Source organism: Canis lupus, chromosome 21 (assembly GCF_048164855.1).
Source record: "Canis lupus baileyi chromosome 21, mCanLup2.hap1, whole genome shotgun sequence".
Lineage (NCBI taxonomy): Eukaryota > Metazoa > Chordata > Mammalia > Carnivora > Canidae > Canis > Canis lupus.
Genome location: NC_132858.1, coordinates 5,149,426 through 5,167,051, shown reverse-complemented (window position 1 = coordinate 5,167,051; position 17,626 = coordinate 5,149,426). Strand labels below are relative to the sequence as shown.

Below are 17,626 nucleotides of genomic sequence, written 5' to 3'. Positions count from 1 at the left end.
GTGCAGACACTGCCCTAAGGTAAAGCCTTTAAATCCCATGAATTCTCCATTTTAAGTCCATCACCCACAATGCTTCACCATCAACACCAACAGCTGCATCTATACCCTAAACCCCACCCTTACTTATCCAACCTATTTTCTGCACATAGCCTGTGTTCAACCCTCTTCCCAAAGAGGGTGGTTCACCTTGAAACTCTGTGTTGTCAAGGCCCCTGATGGCCTCCACTGCATCCTCTGCCCGCTCCATGTGCACGAAGGCATAATCTTTCACGATGTCACATTCGATGACTGGACCATACTCCTCAAACTTGGCCCGAAGCTCTTTGTTGGTACAGGTGGGACTGATGTTGCCCACATGTAACTTTGTGGAGGTTTTGCTCTTATTCTTGCTGGCTTCCACGTTGATGTTCACCCCGTGCAGCTTGTAGTGGTGCAGGTTGCGAATGGCATCCTCGGCTGCTGTCTTGTCCTCTATGTGCACAAAGCCGTAGTTCTTAATGATGTCACACTCCAGCACCTTTCCATACTGCTCGAAGAGTGAGCGGATCTCCTGCTCTGTGGCCTCCCGGGGCAGGTTTCCAATGAACAGCTTAACCATCTCGATGTAGCCTGCATGAAAAAAAATTTTTTTTCTAACAAAAGACCTAAGGCTCACATCAGCTTCAAAACAAAACAAAAAAAAACCCAAAACCTACAATCTCCTTTGACTCTAGCAAACATTTCCAGTCTTCCTTCTCTCTTACACACCCACTTCCACACAAAAATCAAAGGGAAGTGGGAATAAGGAGGCCTGCTACAGTACCAGCTGTAGAATCCCTAAGAATAAGATGAGGTCTATAACAGAAATGTCCTCAGTACACAAAGGATTTGAGAAGAGTTGAAAAGCTTCTAACGAAAATAAGAACATACATGCAAGGCTAGGAATACTGGGCTTCTCTACCCACTGAGAGGTCAGAAAACGAATGTCTAACTACTGGCTAGCTGAACTGACTACTGAAATTATCAATTAGCTCTTTCTCTCGCAACCGAGTGGCCACCATTTCCGGAAAAGTGGGCCTTGGAATAGCTACGTTTTAGGGTTTTCTTTGGAAGCAGTGAACGGGCAATTCGGGACAGAGAGCTAGGCATGAGGGCAGTACAGGAAGTGCAGGAGTGGGGAACGCCTCTCCCGAGGTGCCATCCTAAGAGCTCCTGCAGTACGGGGAAATGCGTGGCCAAAAAAGGGGGCTTCAGACTCATCAGCCAGACAACGTCTCACGGGCCAAGAAATTCTCGAAAAGGGTTTCAATTTTCCTGAGTCTAAGGAAAGCGCGGTTATCTCTATGGAAACCTCAAAAGCAGGAAACCGAGCCGAGTCGGATAGAGGGCAAGGTGGGGAGAAAGCAGGGTATTCTCGGGGGAGGTCGTGGGGGAAGGGCCGCTTCAGGCTTACCGCGCAATGCCCAGCACCGAGGTCGGCTCTCAGAGACGGGTGCAGAGGCCGCGAACCCACTAGGATACCCGTGAAGCCCAAAGGAGTGAGATAAGATTTAACAGGGGAAAAAAAAAAAAACAACAGTGGAGGGCTCAGTCTCTCACCCGCACCGAAATCAGCAGGGGCTCTTCCTCGCGGCGCAGACGCTTCTGACAAAACGCTAAAATGGCGGCGGCCGCAGCAGTGACTCTGGGTAGAAGGGGAGGTGAGTGTACCACCGGATTGGCTGCTCAGTTAAGTTAAAGGCAGGCGTTCCCGCAGATCCTCTTCCTGATTGGTTACCACCAACGCCAATTACCTGAGAGGCCGGGAAGAGGTGGAAACGTCAGTAACCCCGGAGCTTTTATACGAATGCCAATGAGCGCCTATCTCGCGAAGCCGAAGCCAGTGATTGGGCAAGAGATTGGCGTGAGGGAGGAACTACAAACGTGGGCTTTGCCGGCGGGGTGCGGCCCGCCATTAGGCGGAGCAGGCAGGAGCTCCGGTGCGGCGGTCTTTAGTTTCATGGCGCCAATTTTGTGAAGCTTCCACGTTTTGCCACCGACACGTGCATATTCTGACAGTATCCCCCGCTCCATTCTGCCTTCTCCGAATTTCTCCACTCCCCAACCACCACCCCCTCGCAGCCAGGATGCTACGAGCGATAGTTTACGCAGACCCCAACGCCAGGTAAGAAAAATAACGAAGCTTCCCCACCTGAAAAACCAACCTCGTCCTTTGCCCAAGAATCCACACCGTAGCCCTAGGAGTCCCGGAGCTCCCCCAAAATCAAACTACGGTCATAGGTGATGAAAGGAACTCTGGAAACGGTTAATGGGCGCAGCTTCAACTAGGTTATAACGGCCCCGAAGTTGGCCCGGTTGGAAGTTGCGTTACTCAGGAGGCGCTGAGACCAGCTCCCGCGCGGAACCAGCCTCCCGGGGTGGGTCCAAAATGAAGAAACGGCTTCTCTGTATGACCTTGGATATTGAAAACGCCCCCACCCCGCCCTGAGAAAAAACTGGAGCAGCAAAGTTTTTTGTTTTATTTTATTGGGCACCATCAGCCAGAGCTGTAGGTTTAAACTCCTAGAACGGACCTTAAAAAAGCCTAGTCACATCCATCTATAAACAAAATACAATCAAAACAGCATTCTCCGGAGCGTCTGTCTCCCTCATCACATTTTCTTTCTCATCCTTTGGATCTTCATGTAATCCCATATTCAGTGAGCAAGCAATGACCCTTTTTTGCGAGGCAGCTTTTGAGGAGGGAGTTGGGGGGGGGGGGAGATAGATTAAAGAACTTAAAACACAAAAAGCAGTGAATTATCTATGAGGAAGGGATCAGTAGAGATGATATACGACCGTCAAAAGCAGCCCCAGAAAAGGGGGTGGGGGCCATAAAGAGAAGGAGTCAAAATTACGGAAATGAATTTTAAAACCGGACATGACTCAGGAATCAAATGGTGAAAAACTGGTCAAGACTTATTCTAGGGTGGGAAGAGCGAAGGACCTAAAATCATCGAAATATGACATTTACAGATGTGGTGCACTAATCTTGGTCCATTTTCATTGTGGATGCTGATATTCTGAGACTGAGTAAAGGCCATATAATCAATGATGAAAATCAATTCCACGTTAGTCAGCTGTGTGTGCCCTTTTGAGGTGGCCAGCCATCGGGTGAGGGTCACCACTCAATCTGCAGGGAAATGCATCTGGTATAGAAATCCTCTCAGCTCCTTTCAGTTTGATCTTCCAAATTTTGTGTGTCCCAACAGCCCTGGAGATAACTTTCTTCCAAAATACCAAAGCAGATGAGATCCACTCACTCTATAGGAATCTCTCCAGGTCCAAAGGGGAGAGGACTGGGAATATAAATCTCAGGATCACAATCTATGCTGATTTGCAGACCACAGCCCCACCCTCACCCCCCCACCCTCAATCTAATTATTTACCTTCTGAAAGCCTTTAAGAGGGAGTTATATTTGTTTCATTTTGCAAGCTCATCCAACTGAATAAATGCATTCAATCATCCCCTCCTGCTCCTTAAAACCCACTAAAATTGGAATTTTCAAACTCACCCTATCTGATCTGGTTCTTGCCAAAATCTCCCAATTTCTTAAACAAACCCACCCCCAACACATTGTTCCACCCCACACACTCCAAACCCCAACCATGCTCCAGTACACTGGCCTTTTTGTTTCAAGTTCATTTAGACTGGAATATTCTTTCTCCAGGTACTTCGGTGACCACCCCATCCAAAACCATCCCTCCTACTCCAACCCTACCTTGAAACTTCATCCCATGACTTCATGTTATTTTTCCAAATACTTACCACCACTTGAAATCCTATGTGTTCATTCCATTTTGTTCTACCTCTTACCCCCCTCCCCCATCAAATACTTGTGCAAGGGCAGGGACTTTTTCTTCTTCCCTTCTCTATCCTCAGTGTTAGAACTGCACCTGGAACATGGTAGGTACTCAATTATTTGTTGACTTAACATGGGGCGGGGGGGGGGGGGGGGGGATGAATGCAAGACTTCTTAGAAACCAAAAGGAGAAATACTTTGGATTTTCAGTCAATATCAGCTAAGACCATGGACACTTAGTTCTAAAATCAAACCCTTATCACCTATTACGCTTTCCAGTCTCCCTAAACAGAAAAATCAGGTGCCCAAAAGCCAGGGGGGTAACCTACACTACAGCTTTTGATTACCAAGATTACCAGCTTGACAAATGCTGCAAAATGCTTTACGTAGAAAGATCTGTGTAGTTCAACCACCTCCATGATGTTCACCTATCCAACTCTATTTTACTGAGTACTAAAGAAGCTTAATACTTGTTCCTTAAAAACTATTAAGGCTTATAAATTAAAGACATCTGGTCCAAAACCTCTAACCTTACCAACCCAACAATCCAAAATAGGATTGAATGCAGTGTTTTAAAAACACCTTGTCCAGAACACTTTAGATGTCATTTGGGAGATTTCTTAGTTTGTTGATCAGGTTGCCAAGCACCTAAAAGGTAAAGTGATTTGTCCAAAGTTATCTAGAAAGCTGTATGTCATAGCCAAGCATAAATATACATTCTGACTGCAGATTTTGAAAAGACAAGTGCCTGAAGCCTGGACTCTTGAAAGGGAAATGAGGGGAAAATCCAAACTTAGGTAGGAAACACTGATGTCAGTGAAAACCATTCAAATGTGAATAAACAATCTATTACTTTCACACCCTTGTGGGTGAATATATATAATTTATACACATTAATAACTCTGGCTCCTGTCCAGAAACGAGTTACTGTTTTAGGTAAGAGTTCAAATTAAAAACGAGTATTTGCCAGGGATGTTCAGACTGGCCTGCCTTGACTAGGCCAGTCAAGCAGGCTTTCTAAACCTCCAATCCCACTGCCAGCTATACTCGCTTACCCTCCCCTTACCGACTTTTCCCTATCCTCATACCTTTCTTTTCTATACTCAAGGAGAATCTGATCTCAGGACACTGAAGTGTTGCTGGAGATAACAAAAACTGGTGTGGTCCGTGGCCAACTTCACTCCTAGGTACCACTCATTTAAAAATACACTGCTTCACTATTATTCATATGTGCTGCACTTACAGCTACATCAAAGTCCTTTGCTCGGATATGTGCTCCACTAGGCCACCCCAATCTCCTCAGAATGTTCTAACTCTATGAGATAGCTAGCATTTTTAATGAGCACTGTCTATATATAAGGTCCTACACTTGTCCCGTGTTCTTATTTGATCCTTCCACAGTATTATAATGATTACAAAGTTCTGAATAATTCGATTCAAAATACTGATTCAATCCCTTGATCTACTTTCTAACCATATGATCTTAAGTTACTTAACCTATAGCCTCAATTTCCCTATTTATAAAAGAGGTTTCAAAATACTTAATTGGCATTTGGGCTGCAATGAAGAGCAAATGTAATTCCTTTGTGAAAAGCCCTTTTAACAGTGCTTATTTAGCAAGTGTTCAATAAATGTTAGCAATTACCTTCATTTTATAGATAAAAAACGAAAGTTCCTGACATGTCCAAAATCACACAGCTAAGTAGTGACAATTCAAACTCGGGAAACCTGTGACTTTAGAGCCAACACCACTAGTCATTCTTTCTGTACCAGGACAATTTTCCAAACAAATTCCATCTCCAGAAAGTTTTAACTAGTGGAGCTGCCTCTTCCTTATCTTCCACTACCCTAGCATTGTTTATTAACTGTAACTAGTTCATTGAAGTAGGTCCTGCCTCCCTATTATAAATTCAAGGTCAGCGCAAGGGCTCAGCTACTTGAACACTGTATTTCAAATGACTTAGAGCTATACTTGAAATAATTTTAAGAACTTTTTTTCTGGAAAACTCTAGGTTCTACCACTTATGATCTCTCTAAAAGTAACTATAAAGTTTTTCACCTGCTTTCCACACGTTTTTAAAGATTTTATTTACTTGAGAGAACGAAACCATGAGCAGGAAGAAGGGTGGGGGGTTGAGACAGAGAAGCAGACTCCCCACTCATCAGGGAGCCTGGCTTGGGGCTCAATCCCAGAACCCCGGGATCATGACTGAGCCAAAGGCAGACACTTAACCAACTGAGCAATCCAGGCTGCCATCACCTGCTCTCCATCTTACCTTCTCTATTACCCAACCTTCTATCACATAATAGTCCATAAATCTAAGAAATGTATTTTCATTATGATCTCAGTCATCCCCTATTATGGTCAGCTTACATGGCTTGATGGGACAAAATGACTAGAGAATAAGCAGTCTGTGCACAGACATTGGCAGAGCTTAACTGATGGGCATGACTAGAAATGCAGCCTGCCCAGAGGCTGACCAGTCAGTGCCAGTCCCATTATCTCCAATACAAGGGATCGAGCCCCAGGCTTACCCCAGACAGAATGTGAAACAAAGTCCAAACCTCAGAAGAGAGCAGGCTGACAAGGCTAGAAGCCTCTATGTGATCTTGTTCCAGGAATAAATCATCTTAAATTTCTCCAATGAAGGTCGAGTTGTAGAGGTGAGAGATGCAGAAGTGCAAAAATCTGAAGGACACTGGGAGCCCATATTCCCCACCCTCTTCTCCCCAAACACACATTAAATATCTGTCTTCCCATTCACTCAACCCAACCATCTCAGGTTATAGGACCCAGAACTTAGAAGTCCACAGAAAGCCAGGTATAAGGAGTGGGCTACAGGATTAACACAGGTGGCATAATTTAAATAAAAAAGGACAAAGGGAATTTTAAAACAATCTGCAAGGAAGAAGAGAATGACAAATGATTTCGCTTTGTAGACTCTTCTGCTTAAACAACGAAAAGCCTGAGGGCTGAGGCAGAAAGGGTATCAGGACCTAAGGATGACAGGCAGTTAGAGTGATCATCTAGGCCAGGTCACTCTGAAGAACTTGGGCTGCAATAAAGAACATCAACACTGGCCTCAAGAGCACATTAAGTGTTTTTTTGTTTTTTTTGTTTTTTTTTTTTTCCACAGGAACCGTGGGATTGGAGTAGTGGCAGAACCCTCACTGGAGAAAAAGGAAGAGAGAAAGCCACATGACAAATATTACAAATATACAGGCCACAATCACAGCCCTGCAATCAACCAACCCTGTATTTTCCAGAGTAATAACCAGAGCTAAGCTGGTTAGCTTGGCCCTCAGATCACCCCACCCTCCCTGCAGAAAAGTGACAAGAAACCTATTGAACTCCCCCCACAGTCCTGTAAAGAAATGAAAAGGAACAGCAATGCACCTGGAGGCAAAGCAGTGAGCAGAAAGAGAAACAAGGAAAAGAGCTATGACCCCAGTAACCCTCTGAAATTACCCCAATTAGCATCCACAAGAGTTCATGGTTATAAAGATCATAGGCTTTTGCCCACTGGGCAGAGGAAAGAAAACATCTGGGGCAAGCTACTCTGAATCAGGCAAATTCACGAGAAGCCAGTGAGAGAGGCAGAAAAGAACCCACCTGAACTCCACTTGATTGACACATATAACTGCCCAAAATCACCTTGCCCCAGCAAACTCCCAAATCGAATCTCTTTAAGTCCCCATGCCCAAAGGAACATCATTATGTTCCTACCCGACCAGTCTTCTTCCATTCACTCACTATTAGTAAGCCCAAGCCTCCATCTTGTCCCTGCCTGGAATTGCCTGCCCCCCACCCCCCTGCCAGGTCCTCTCAACACACCCACCCCACCCACCAGTCCCAGAATAAAAATATAAAAAGATTCTTCAATTCCTCCCTCTAACCCAGCATCCCTACTTGGGTTATGCTTGTACCTCACCCCTTTCCCAGTCTGAGGTCACCTTCAGATATAAACCCAGCAAGAAAACATCTGGAAACCTTGACAAATGGAGATAGGGGAAGTGAGTCTCGGCACTACGATGGTAGAAGTTGACAGGACGCAGGAAGGACGCTCCACGGTGATGTTCAACAGGCGAAATACCAGGTATATTGCCAGATCCCCCATACCTGCTTCCAATTGTCCCTGTTCCTCCTTTCGCTAACCACAGGGAAGTACCAGACACTGAAATCACCCCTACCCCATTACTGGCTCCCCTCTGGGTCCCAGCTCCAACGCTCACTCAAGCCCACTGCCTGGAGACTAGCCTTGTAAGCACCAAAGCAGCCTATTTCCCCACTTCTCACTTGAGAAGCCATACCCCAGGACCACCCTACTGGAGCACAGGTTGTTCCCGAACTGGAGATAAGTTAGGGGAAAATGGGCAATAAATTTACTTGGTGTGATCAATTCAAGTTAAGGGCTGAGAAGTCCAAGCAACTTGGTCTGGACTCTCCAGTCCTAAAGATGGCAGACTAGTAGGACAACGATGACCTAAATGCCTTTGGGCAGCAGGGAAATCACTAATTCCCACATTCAAACCCCTTTCCTCATCTGCCCTGGGATTCTCCAGCTGCCTTCCTTTTAGCTGTCATGTCTTCCTGGATGTCAAACTGGCTCCTCTGAAACTGAGTGCAATCAAGACAATGACAACCAGGTTTCCAAACTGCAAATTGCCCCAAGTTTTATTTGTAGTCCATACAAAAGGGAAAAAAAATCAAGGTTTTCTAACACCACCTACTTGGGGAGATGGGGATGTGGGACTGTGCCACTCAGCATCAGCTAGAACATCAGGGGGTCAGTAGGGATTTGGACATATACCAACCGACTGTCCCGACAGGAACTCAGTCTCAACACAGTCTATAGAGGAACAAAGTCAGGGCCCCCCTGGACTGCTGGCACAGCTTGGCGCATAGGAAATGGTTAAGCTAACCCTTTCCTGGCCTCCCTCACATCTAAAAAGAAAAAGGCGCCGCCGACCTCTCAGCTGCAGGTTGCTTCCCCATCCAGACGACCTTAAATATCGCGCACAAAAATAAAAGGGAGCCAGGAAAAAATAAAAACATAAAAGAAATTCCCATCCTGGGAGATGGGAGGCAGGGGAGAGGGGAAACCGCAGATCTAGAGCCAGTAGCAAGATTTGCTGCTGAGGCGAAGGAACAAAGGTTACTGCCGAACACTCAAAAGGATCATCTCCTGGGGAAGGCCCACAGGGTAGAGGGGATGAAAAACCGCAAACAGGAGAGGTATGGGCCAGTGGTTATAACCTGGGTCTGCACCCTACCCCACCTTTCCTCTCCTTCCCCCCCGTGGTGCCCCATCCCAGGATGGCCCTACATGCGGCGCTGGTAGCCAGAGTGCATCTGAGCTGCCCGCAGGTAATCATTATAGGAGCCCGAATAGCGTGCGTAATCGGAATGGGCATCGGGCAGGCGACGGTAATCCAGCGAGGACTTTGTCGGCGAGCGGCGGAACGAAAGCTGCGACTCTGATAAACGGCGGTAATCAGAGAGCTCGGCTAAACGCCGGTCGGAACCATACCTAGTCGAGAGAAGAAGACAGTTGGTGAATGAGACAATTGAGGGGAGGGCTCCAGGTGGGCATGGGGGAGATGCCAATGGGGATAGGGAGGGTGTGATGATTGGTCTCCAACAAACAAGATTTTGTCAGAAGGCTCATCACCCTATCCAGGGCAAGAAATCAAGCCTGGTTCAACTCAGTGGGAAACCAAGCCCACCACTGAAGCCCTCCCTTCTCAACTGGCCAAGGTGGATTTTGGTCTATATTCCCAAATCACAAACAAACTATCCCCCCTGGGCCCCGCACAGAAAGACCTTGGTTGTTTATCAACAGAACGGCGGACGAAAGCAAGGTCCCCAACTTCCCCAAAGAGTGGACGCACCTCATACACCTTGCCTTCAGCCAGTGAGTGCCAAAGGGACTACTCTTTCAAACCCACCCCACCAAAGCCAGGACAACCACATGACAGGCTTAAGGATCCTTGAGACGGTGGGAAAGGCTATGGGCCACAATCCTGCAGGCAGTAGCTCCAATGGCACTTGGGCTAGCCTAGACAGGTGACACTTTTCCCAGCCTGACTAGCTGGCACCACCCCAGGCTGAGCACTAATGCTCCACCTGAACCCTGGTGACCAGAAAAGTTCACAGACATCAACCCCCTCGGCCTTTGGACATCCCATGGGAGGAGAGAAGACCAAGGGAGGGGCCAATGGCTCCAGTTTCCCTCCCCTGCCAACCTCAGCCCCTTGCCCTAAGCCCCAGCTGGGGGCAGAGGCGGGGGGGCATACAGTACCTTTTCGACATGGCGACAGCCTTTTTGTAGGGATCGTCGTAGCTGGCCCGGGGTGGGGAGAGGCGGGTACGCTCATAGGGCGGCGGGGTGCTGTTGGCGTTGGCAACGGCCCCCTGGGACATGGACAGGTAGGCTGCAGACGGCTGACCTGCCCCATCGTAGGCATTGCCCGGCTGGCCACGGTAGGAGGCAGCAGCCTGGGGATGCTGCTGGGCAGCATAGGAAGCAGCCAATGAGGCTGACGACTGAGTGCGGTATGGAGCTGCCAGGGTGGCAGAAGGCTGGGCCCCGTAGGCAGCTGCAGCACCATAGGAGCCAGTGGCCGCAGCAGCTGACTGAGCCCCATAGGAGCCTGACAGGCCCATTGATGCTTGAGCCCCATAACTATTCAGCTGGGTCTGAACAACCGGCTGGGCCCCATAGGAGCCAGCCATCGGGGTAGTGGCTTGTGCAGCATAGGCGGCTGGTTGGCTGGCATAGGCAGCAGCTGTAGCTGGCTGTGCCACATAGGCAGCCGGCTGGGAAGAGTAAGAAGCAGCCTGTTGTGCAGCATATGGGGCAGACTGGGCATTGTAAGAGGCCGAGGGCTGGGCATTGTAAGAAGCTGCCTGGGCCCCATAAGCTAGTGAGGAGGCTGCAGACTGGGCCCCATAGGAGGCTGCCTGGGCCCCATAAGAGCCTAGGGAGGAAGCTGCTCCCTGGGTGTTGTAGGAGGAGGCAGCCGCACGAACCCCATAGGAAGAGGCAGCCTGCGCGCCATAAGATGATGGCTGGTTACCATAGGAGGCAAGGGAGGAACCCTGAGCCCCATAGGAGTTGAGCGAGGAAGCCGCAGCTGGCTGACCCCCATAGGAGGAGAGAGCTGAGGCTGAGGGCTGGGCTCCACCATATGGACCAAGCGAGGAAGCTGCGGCAGACTGGGAGCTAGGGCTAGCCAGCTGGCCCCTGTATGGAGCCCCAAGGGAGACAGAGGGCTGAGCGCGGTAAGAGGCTGCCTGGGCTGTCATGGGCTGAGTCCGATAGCCGACACCCAAAGAGGCAGAAGGCTGGGCCCTGTAGGCAGCTCCCAGTGACACTGAGGGCTGGGCCCGGTAGGTGGCTGGCTGGGCCGTCAGAGGAGCCACATAGGAGGCTCGGGGAGGTGAACGGCGCAGGGGGCTGCGGTCGCGACCAAAGAAGGGTGGTGTGGGCTGACGGGCTTGCCCATCAAAGCCACCAGTGCTGTTGCCAAAAGCCTGCTGGTAGTCGAAGGTGGCAGAGAAGCCACCAGTTCCAGGGAATGCCGTATCCCCAGCCCCTGGTTTCTTGGTCTTGTCCCCAGACTGGATAGCCAGGCCAGGCCCCTTCTTCTGACCCTTGGTTGAGAGTTCCACGTTGATGCGCTTGCCCTTCACTTCTTTGCCGTTGAGCTGCGCGATGGCGGCTTTGGCATCTGCTTCCTTCTCCATGTGAACAAACGCGTAGTCTGATAAAGCAGCAGACAGAGGGTTAGCAATTAGGGGGGCAGGGCATGCTACCTGATGGGTCCCAAACTGGACACACAACAGCACCCAGCTGTTGCCAGCTACCTCCAGGCCTCCAAACCCTCCTCTCCAGGAGTATGTCATAAAACATGGTTCCCACATAACAAAGCTTCCAACTGTCCCAAGCATCACCTTTCCCTATGGCCTTCTCCCCATTCTCCCCTTCCCCCTGCTACCTCACTCAACTTTCTGGAGAGAAGAGCAAAGATGAACTGTAACACAGGATAAAAATCTCCCCAGTTCCTGTAAGTGTAAACCACCAGACAAAACACAGAAAGGGTTCTTGGATCACTCGATTACTTAGTGTTCTCTAGCCCAAGGTCACCAAACACTACTGCTCACCTTTGAACCATAACTCTGAAATACTGGAAATAACCAATTATGTCTTGGCATGACCCATGTCTCAGCCCAGGGTCCAATTAAAGCAAGAAAGCTAGACTGAAATGCACAGTTCATTAAATGCTTCCAATGTCATCTCCCTTTCTCTGAGTACTTTCATTTTCAAAGGATTTCCATGCACAGGCCTTCATTTGGGCCTCACAATAATCCTGAGACAGGCAAAGGAAAGGATCATTATCTCCATTTTACAGGTGTACAAACATGCTCAGAGAATTTATATGGCCCTAGATCAAAACTTATTAGAGCCAGGAACAGAATTCCAGTTCTTCTGTGCCCCTTCACTATACCAGTCTATCCCTGAGAAATCAATATATAAGGCATGACTGTGTAAGATAACTAGAAATTTAAACTGAGAACAGGTGCAGCTGGAGCTCATGTAAGTCACTGAGGTGTGGGAATGGAAACTGAGCCTCTTGGCTGAATTCAGGCCTAAGCCCCCTACCGTAGGCTATGTCATATCCTCTACTTGTTCCTCTTCAAGGGACAGAAATATATATACCTTACCCCTTGGATTCCTGTTCACAGAGCAGACTATTTACAGGAAAGATCTGGTTTCCTAGCTTCAAGATGAGAAGCTACAATTGCAGGTTCTGCTAAGCAGGTTACCCTTGAGGTCCTCATTTAGGATCTGAATGAGCTGTGGTGGGATACAGACTTAAGATAGGATGCTGGGATCTCAAAGTCCTACTCATCTCCCATACAGAAGGAGACAACTTTAGAAAAGGGAGGAGTAGGAAGAAATTCTTATTCGTGTCCAAATTCACAAACCACAATGGTGCAAGCAGGATCTGAAAAACAATGACAAGATCACGCTCATGGGAAATAAGGCCATGCACTTTAACCCATCCGACCCCATGGCTATTTAAGTACCAAGTACCAGGACCCCATCTCTCACACATCAGTTTAGGAAACAAAAAACTAACTGGATGAAATTACTAAGATTCTATTCCTGAAGATAAGAAATCCTTTTACATAGCCTTGAAATAAGTGTCTGAATTTCTAGAAATTTTCCTATCAGGATGCCCTCTCTAGCTGCTCTGAGAGCAAGTTATTTTTCTCAGTGTGAGGCAATGCCATCAACCTGCCTCTCATACAAATGAAAATAAAAATATAATCAACAGGTACAAATCATAAGTATGATATAGCCAAAGAATACTGAGTTAGGCACTTAAAAGCCTGTTACAGATCCAGATGTTACAGACTTGCCAAATCTGTCCTACCCACCTCAGTTAGGAGGTTCAAATAAGAAAATAAAAGTGCCTTGTTAAATATAAATAGCTATATAATAATGATAAAGAATTATGATTACTCAATCCTAGGAATAACCATAGGCTTCTCTCCCTACAGAGTATTATCCTTCATCTGTAATAATAAAAAATAACAGCTACCATACCATTTGTACGTGCAAGCTTAGAACCTGCCAGAGATGATGGAAGAACAAAATGAACCATCCCAACTCTCAGCCCTCATACCTCCATGGTCAGAATCTGATTTCTTACCTACCAATTAAGGCAAAGTGTTCCTTTTGGATTAGCCACAGGATATTAGAACTGTCCTATGGTCTCTCACCACCACTTGGGGTAGAGGTAACTAAAAACAGATACTAGTGATCAGAGACCTCTTTAAAAGCAGAGACTAAAAAAAAAAAAAAAGCAAGAGACTGAGCTGACCCTCCAGAGAATGCAGTGCCAAGCAGAAAACAGAAGCCTGTCGGCAGATTAAGGGAAATGAAAAAAAAATCTTCAAACACTATGAGTATTAATGAATGATATTACAGTCCTGGCTAACCCATCCACAGATTCCTGAGACTAGAACAAGCTAGGGAAAAACACCCAACAACAACTTCAAAGGGTTTGTAAGAGCAACAGGACATCCCACTGTCTACTCTCTACTTAGCTAGGTTTTGTTAAGAAACCAAGTTGAAGTTTGAAAACGGAGATTTCACATGTATGATTCAACTGACTGCCCATATGAATTATATCACTGATTTTTATCACTGGCTTTTTAAAAAGCCATTAGATACAATTATAACCAATTTACATCAAAGAGTTCCTAAGCCAAACAGTAAAGAACAGTATGACTTGGTTGTCCAGCTAATCTAATCACATCAGGGCTAAGCCAGCAGCCAAACCAAGACCTAACCCTATCAAAGATGCCCAGGAACCCAATTAATCCTAGGATGATGAAAAACCAGAAATCTAGAGACTCCAGAAACCTACCTGCCTGGAGAGCTAGTTCAAGAAACAGTAACCTCTGGGAGAAATCCACTGCATTTAAAGGCAAAAAAGCAAGCAATGTTTTACACAGATCACCTACTGGTCTGGCGGCATCACAATTCTAGCATCAAGAGAATCCAAAAAAATGAGTTTTCCTATCCTGAGGGAAGTAGAAATCTCTAAACTACAGATTTGTCTACAACAGGGAAAAACGGCCACCTACAAAAAATAGAGGAAACAGCTTCCTCTTCTGCCTTTCAGACCTCCCCTGAAGCCTAAATGGTTCCTAAAGCTGTCAGCAACTCTCCTACTTCATCTTTGAACACCCAATAGAATGTAACCATGGAAAGTAGTTACAATCCAGTTGCTATGGAGATTTTTGCTCTTTAAATCAAATCATATCTACACCTCAGGGGTAACCAAGCAACTATGTTTTTCCACTGTGAAATAAAACAGAACTGGTTGTCCTGTGCAACCCCAAGCTTCTGTGCTTTTCAAAGACCTGACAGCCAACACCAGAAGACTTGATTATCGAATGCCCATTCTCAACCCAAGAAATGAGTGTTTATAAAACCAGAGCCAGTCTCTTCTGCTACATTCCCAACTTAAAAATCTCACTTTCTTTCACCCCAGAGAGACAGAAAAGCATCAGTGAAGGAAAGGACAGTCAAATCTTTCCCAGAGTCTGACGTCAAAGAGTCAGAACTTCTGTTACTTATCAGGGTAACTACAAATAACAGCTAACCACTACTCCCTGATGAAGTTAACACATTTCCACTAACTGAATGTTTACAAAAGGATAAAATAGTCAAAACTTTCGCTTTCTCACTAAGTGTCAGCCAGGAGTTCTATAAACCACATGCAGTTATACACTTCACCCTTCCCACCACTGTCACTTGGTCTCACACCAAAGCGAATCCAAGGAAATTTTTGGTTTGTCCACCAGCTGAAAACAAGCATCTTGACCAATGAGTTCCATGGAGACTGTCCCCTTAGGTGCTAATTTCTAGATTCCCAATCTAGTAGTCATCATGCCTGAGAACCACAAAAGAAATGTGGTAAGTCAATTAAACACAGAATTCTCATAGTGAGTCATGTACCCTTATCCATTTCCTGGCCAGATGCCCAATCTGAAGTCCTTCCTATTCTAACTCTAAACAAAAGCAAAAATCAATGTGCAACATAGCCTGCCTCAGAGCCCCCAGCAGCAAAGCCTGATTCTGGATATTCGTAGACTTGCATAACCTGAGTTAAGGAAAACAGAATGCAGTATTAATGCAGAACAAGGAATTGCTCCTAGTAGTGGAGCCTGCAACCCCTTACACTTTCCCAGTTTCAGAAAGGACAAGGAATAGCCCAAAAGATATGCCCATCCAGGACAGCAAATGAAGTGTCTTGGTGGAAGTAAGCACCTGCACCATTTCCTATCACCAAAACTTTTCAGAGTAAGAGCAGGTATGAATCCAGCACCAGGAGTAGGGCATCAGATGCTCCCCCAGGTTACATCCTTGAAGATGGCAAAGTTAACTCTGATCTGTTCCCAAGAGAAACCGAAAAAGGCCACATATACAAAAGGGCTATCCCACCGAACCTTGACAACATAAAAGAAAAAGAACTTACAGGATAGAAACCTAGACTATAAAAAAGGTCAACTGGGTCCCAAAAAGAAGTCAGGCCTAAGTTACAGTGATACATTTTTCTCCAAGAAAAGGCAAACTGGGATCTACCTAAGGATTAGACTACTCCAGCAAAGTCGATTAGCAAGTAAACCTGTTTTGCCGATGTTTAACCAAGACCTCTCACACGTGCCTCTCCATGTCACCCTCAGCCAGAGTATATGCCCCCTTGCAAAATCACCAAGCTTATAAAAGAACACTGCCCCAAGGACATGGGCTGGCAAGTAAAGGTTATGGAAAAGAGGCCTTCATAAAACAGGCCTCCTTCCACATTCAAAAGGTCCAGGTTCCCAGTTCATAGATGTAAAATCGAGCCTAGTTTGTGGGACTTGGAAAACAGCGTTGCCACGCCTAACCCACCTAACGATACTTAAAGGCCAAAATGATTCGGAAGGGGCCCCTCCTATACCCACGAGTAACTATACCCATGAGTAGACCCATGCCACACAAAGCTAGAAGATCCCAGCCCGAGAAATGTCCAAGGGCCCCGTTACCTTCCGCTCGGGAGCATTCATCGGGAGGGAACACGAGGGTGGCCTTGGGGCATCAGCCCCCACCTTTTCCCTCTTCCCTTGCTCTGACCGACGTCTGGAGAGGAAGGGGGGAAGTGGCGAAATCTTCCCCGTTCCATGATCCGGCTTGTGCCCGTCACTTCCCAATTTCCGCTCGGTGCCAGGCCCAGGAGACCAGTGGAAGGCGCGCCCCCGGTACACTCGCAAGTCTCTCAGGCGCGTCCCCGGCCCCGTAGCTCGGCTCACAGTGGCCGCCGAACCCACCCAGAGCCGCTTCCTCCCATCTGGAGAATAGTGCCTGGACCGCAGGGGAGGAGGGTGACTACCCAACGCGCCCCCAACACCTCCGGCCTCGCTCCCGCGGACTTCCCCACCCGCCCCAACCGCGCGGTGACCGACCCCCGGGAAAGGGGCGTGGCTAACAAGCTGAGTGCCCAGAGCGCGCCCGCGCCCCCGCCCCCGCGCGCCCCCGCGTTACCTTTCACCACGTCACACTCGATGACGCGTCCGCGGCGCTCGAACAGGCTGCGCAATTCCTGGCTCGTGCACGCAGCCGACACATTGCCCACGAAAATCTTCCAAGTGTTAAGAGGCCGTGGGCGCGACATCTCCACCACGAGTGCGCGCCCCGGCCGCAGCTCGTGGCCGTGCAGGGCCTCGATGGCGCGCAGCGCGCCTGCGTTCTCGCGCATGTGCACGAAGGCGAACTGTTTCATGACGGCGCAGCTCATGACCGTGCCGTAGGGCGCGAAGAGGGCCGCTAGCTCCTCTGGCGTTGTATCCGCCCCATCGACGTTTCCCACGAATATCTTCATTTTGCCGCCGCAGCCGCCTTCCCGGAGAGCCAGGACCTCTCCTCCAGCGACAGGCGAGACGTCCGACCGGCCGGCAGTCCTCCCCAGGAATGGCTGGCGACCGAGAACCCCGCCGCGCAGGCGCTCTGGCCTAGCCAATCGGAGCCCATATCCCGCGCGTCCTTCTACCAATCAGAGAGGCTGAAGGAAGATGCACTCAGGCGCAGCCAATCCCAGAGGGTCTGGAGCCCGCTCGTTAGCAGAGGGGGCGGGAAAGGGACGACGGCGCGCGACCAACCGCCACTGCCGGGGGGAGGGGGAAGAGGAGGGTTGGAGAGGGGGGAACGCGCGCGGGGAGCGTCGGCGGCCGAGAGGCCTAGTCG

The 17,626-nt window shown here is 48.2% G+C and overlaps 1 protein-coding gene and 1 long non-coding RNA gene across 20 annotated transcripts in view; one reads left to right on the top strand and one right to left on the bottom strand.

Moving 5' to 3' along the window:
* Positions 1 to 17,381, bottom strand: part of LOC140612491 (RNA-binding protein 14) — a 45,443-nt gene extending 28,062 nt beyond the window's left edge. For 5 of the 19 annotated variants that reach the window (XM_072790042.1, XM_072790039.1, XM_072790036.1 and 2 more), the window contains exons 1-2: positions 1,579 to 1,772; positions 187 to 609 (exon numbers count right to left, since the gene is read on the bottom strand). In XM_072790042.1, coding sequence (XP_072646143.1) covers positions 187 to 598 — 412 coding nt within the window. In that variant the 5' untranslated portion in view covers positions 599 to 609; positions 1,579 to 1,772. Of the gene's footprint in view, positions 1 to 186; positions 610 to 1,432; positions 1,773 to 8,469; positions 9,353 to 10,123; positions 11,589 to 16,431; positions 16,826 to 16,927 lie in introns of those variants that run through there. The other 14 variants (XM_072790041.1, XM_072790047.1, XM_072790045.1 and 11 more) reach the window with 13 other exon arrangements.
* On the top strand, positions 1,517 to 12,833 carry LOC140612493 (uncharacterized). Its single transcript, XR_012013685.1, has 2 exons — positions 1,517 to 2,143; positions 6,959 to 12,833. It is a non-coding gene; the product is annotated as an uncharacterized lncRNA (long non-coding RNA).
* Positions 17,382 to 17,626: the final 245 nt, after the last annotated feature.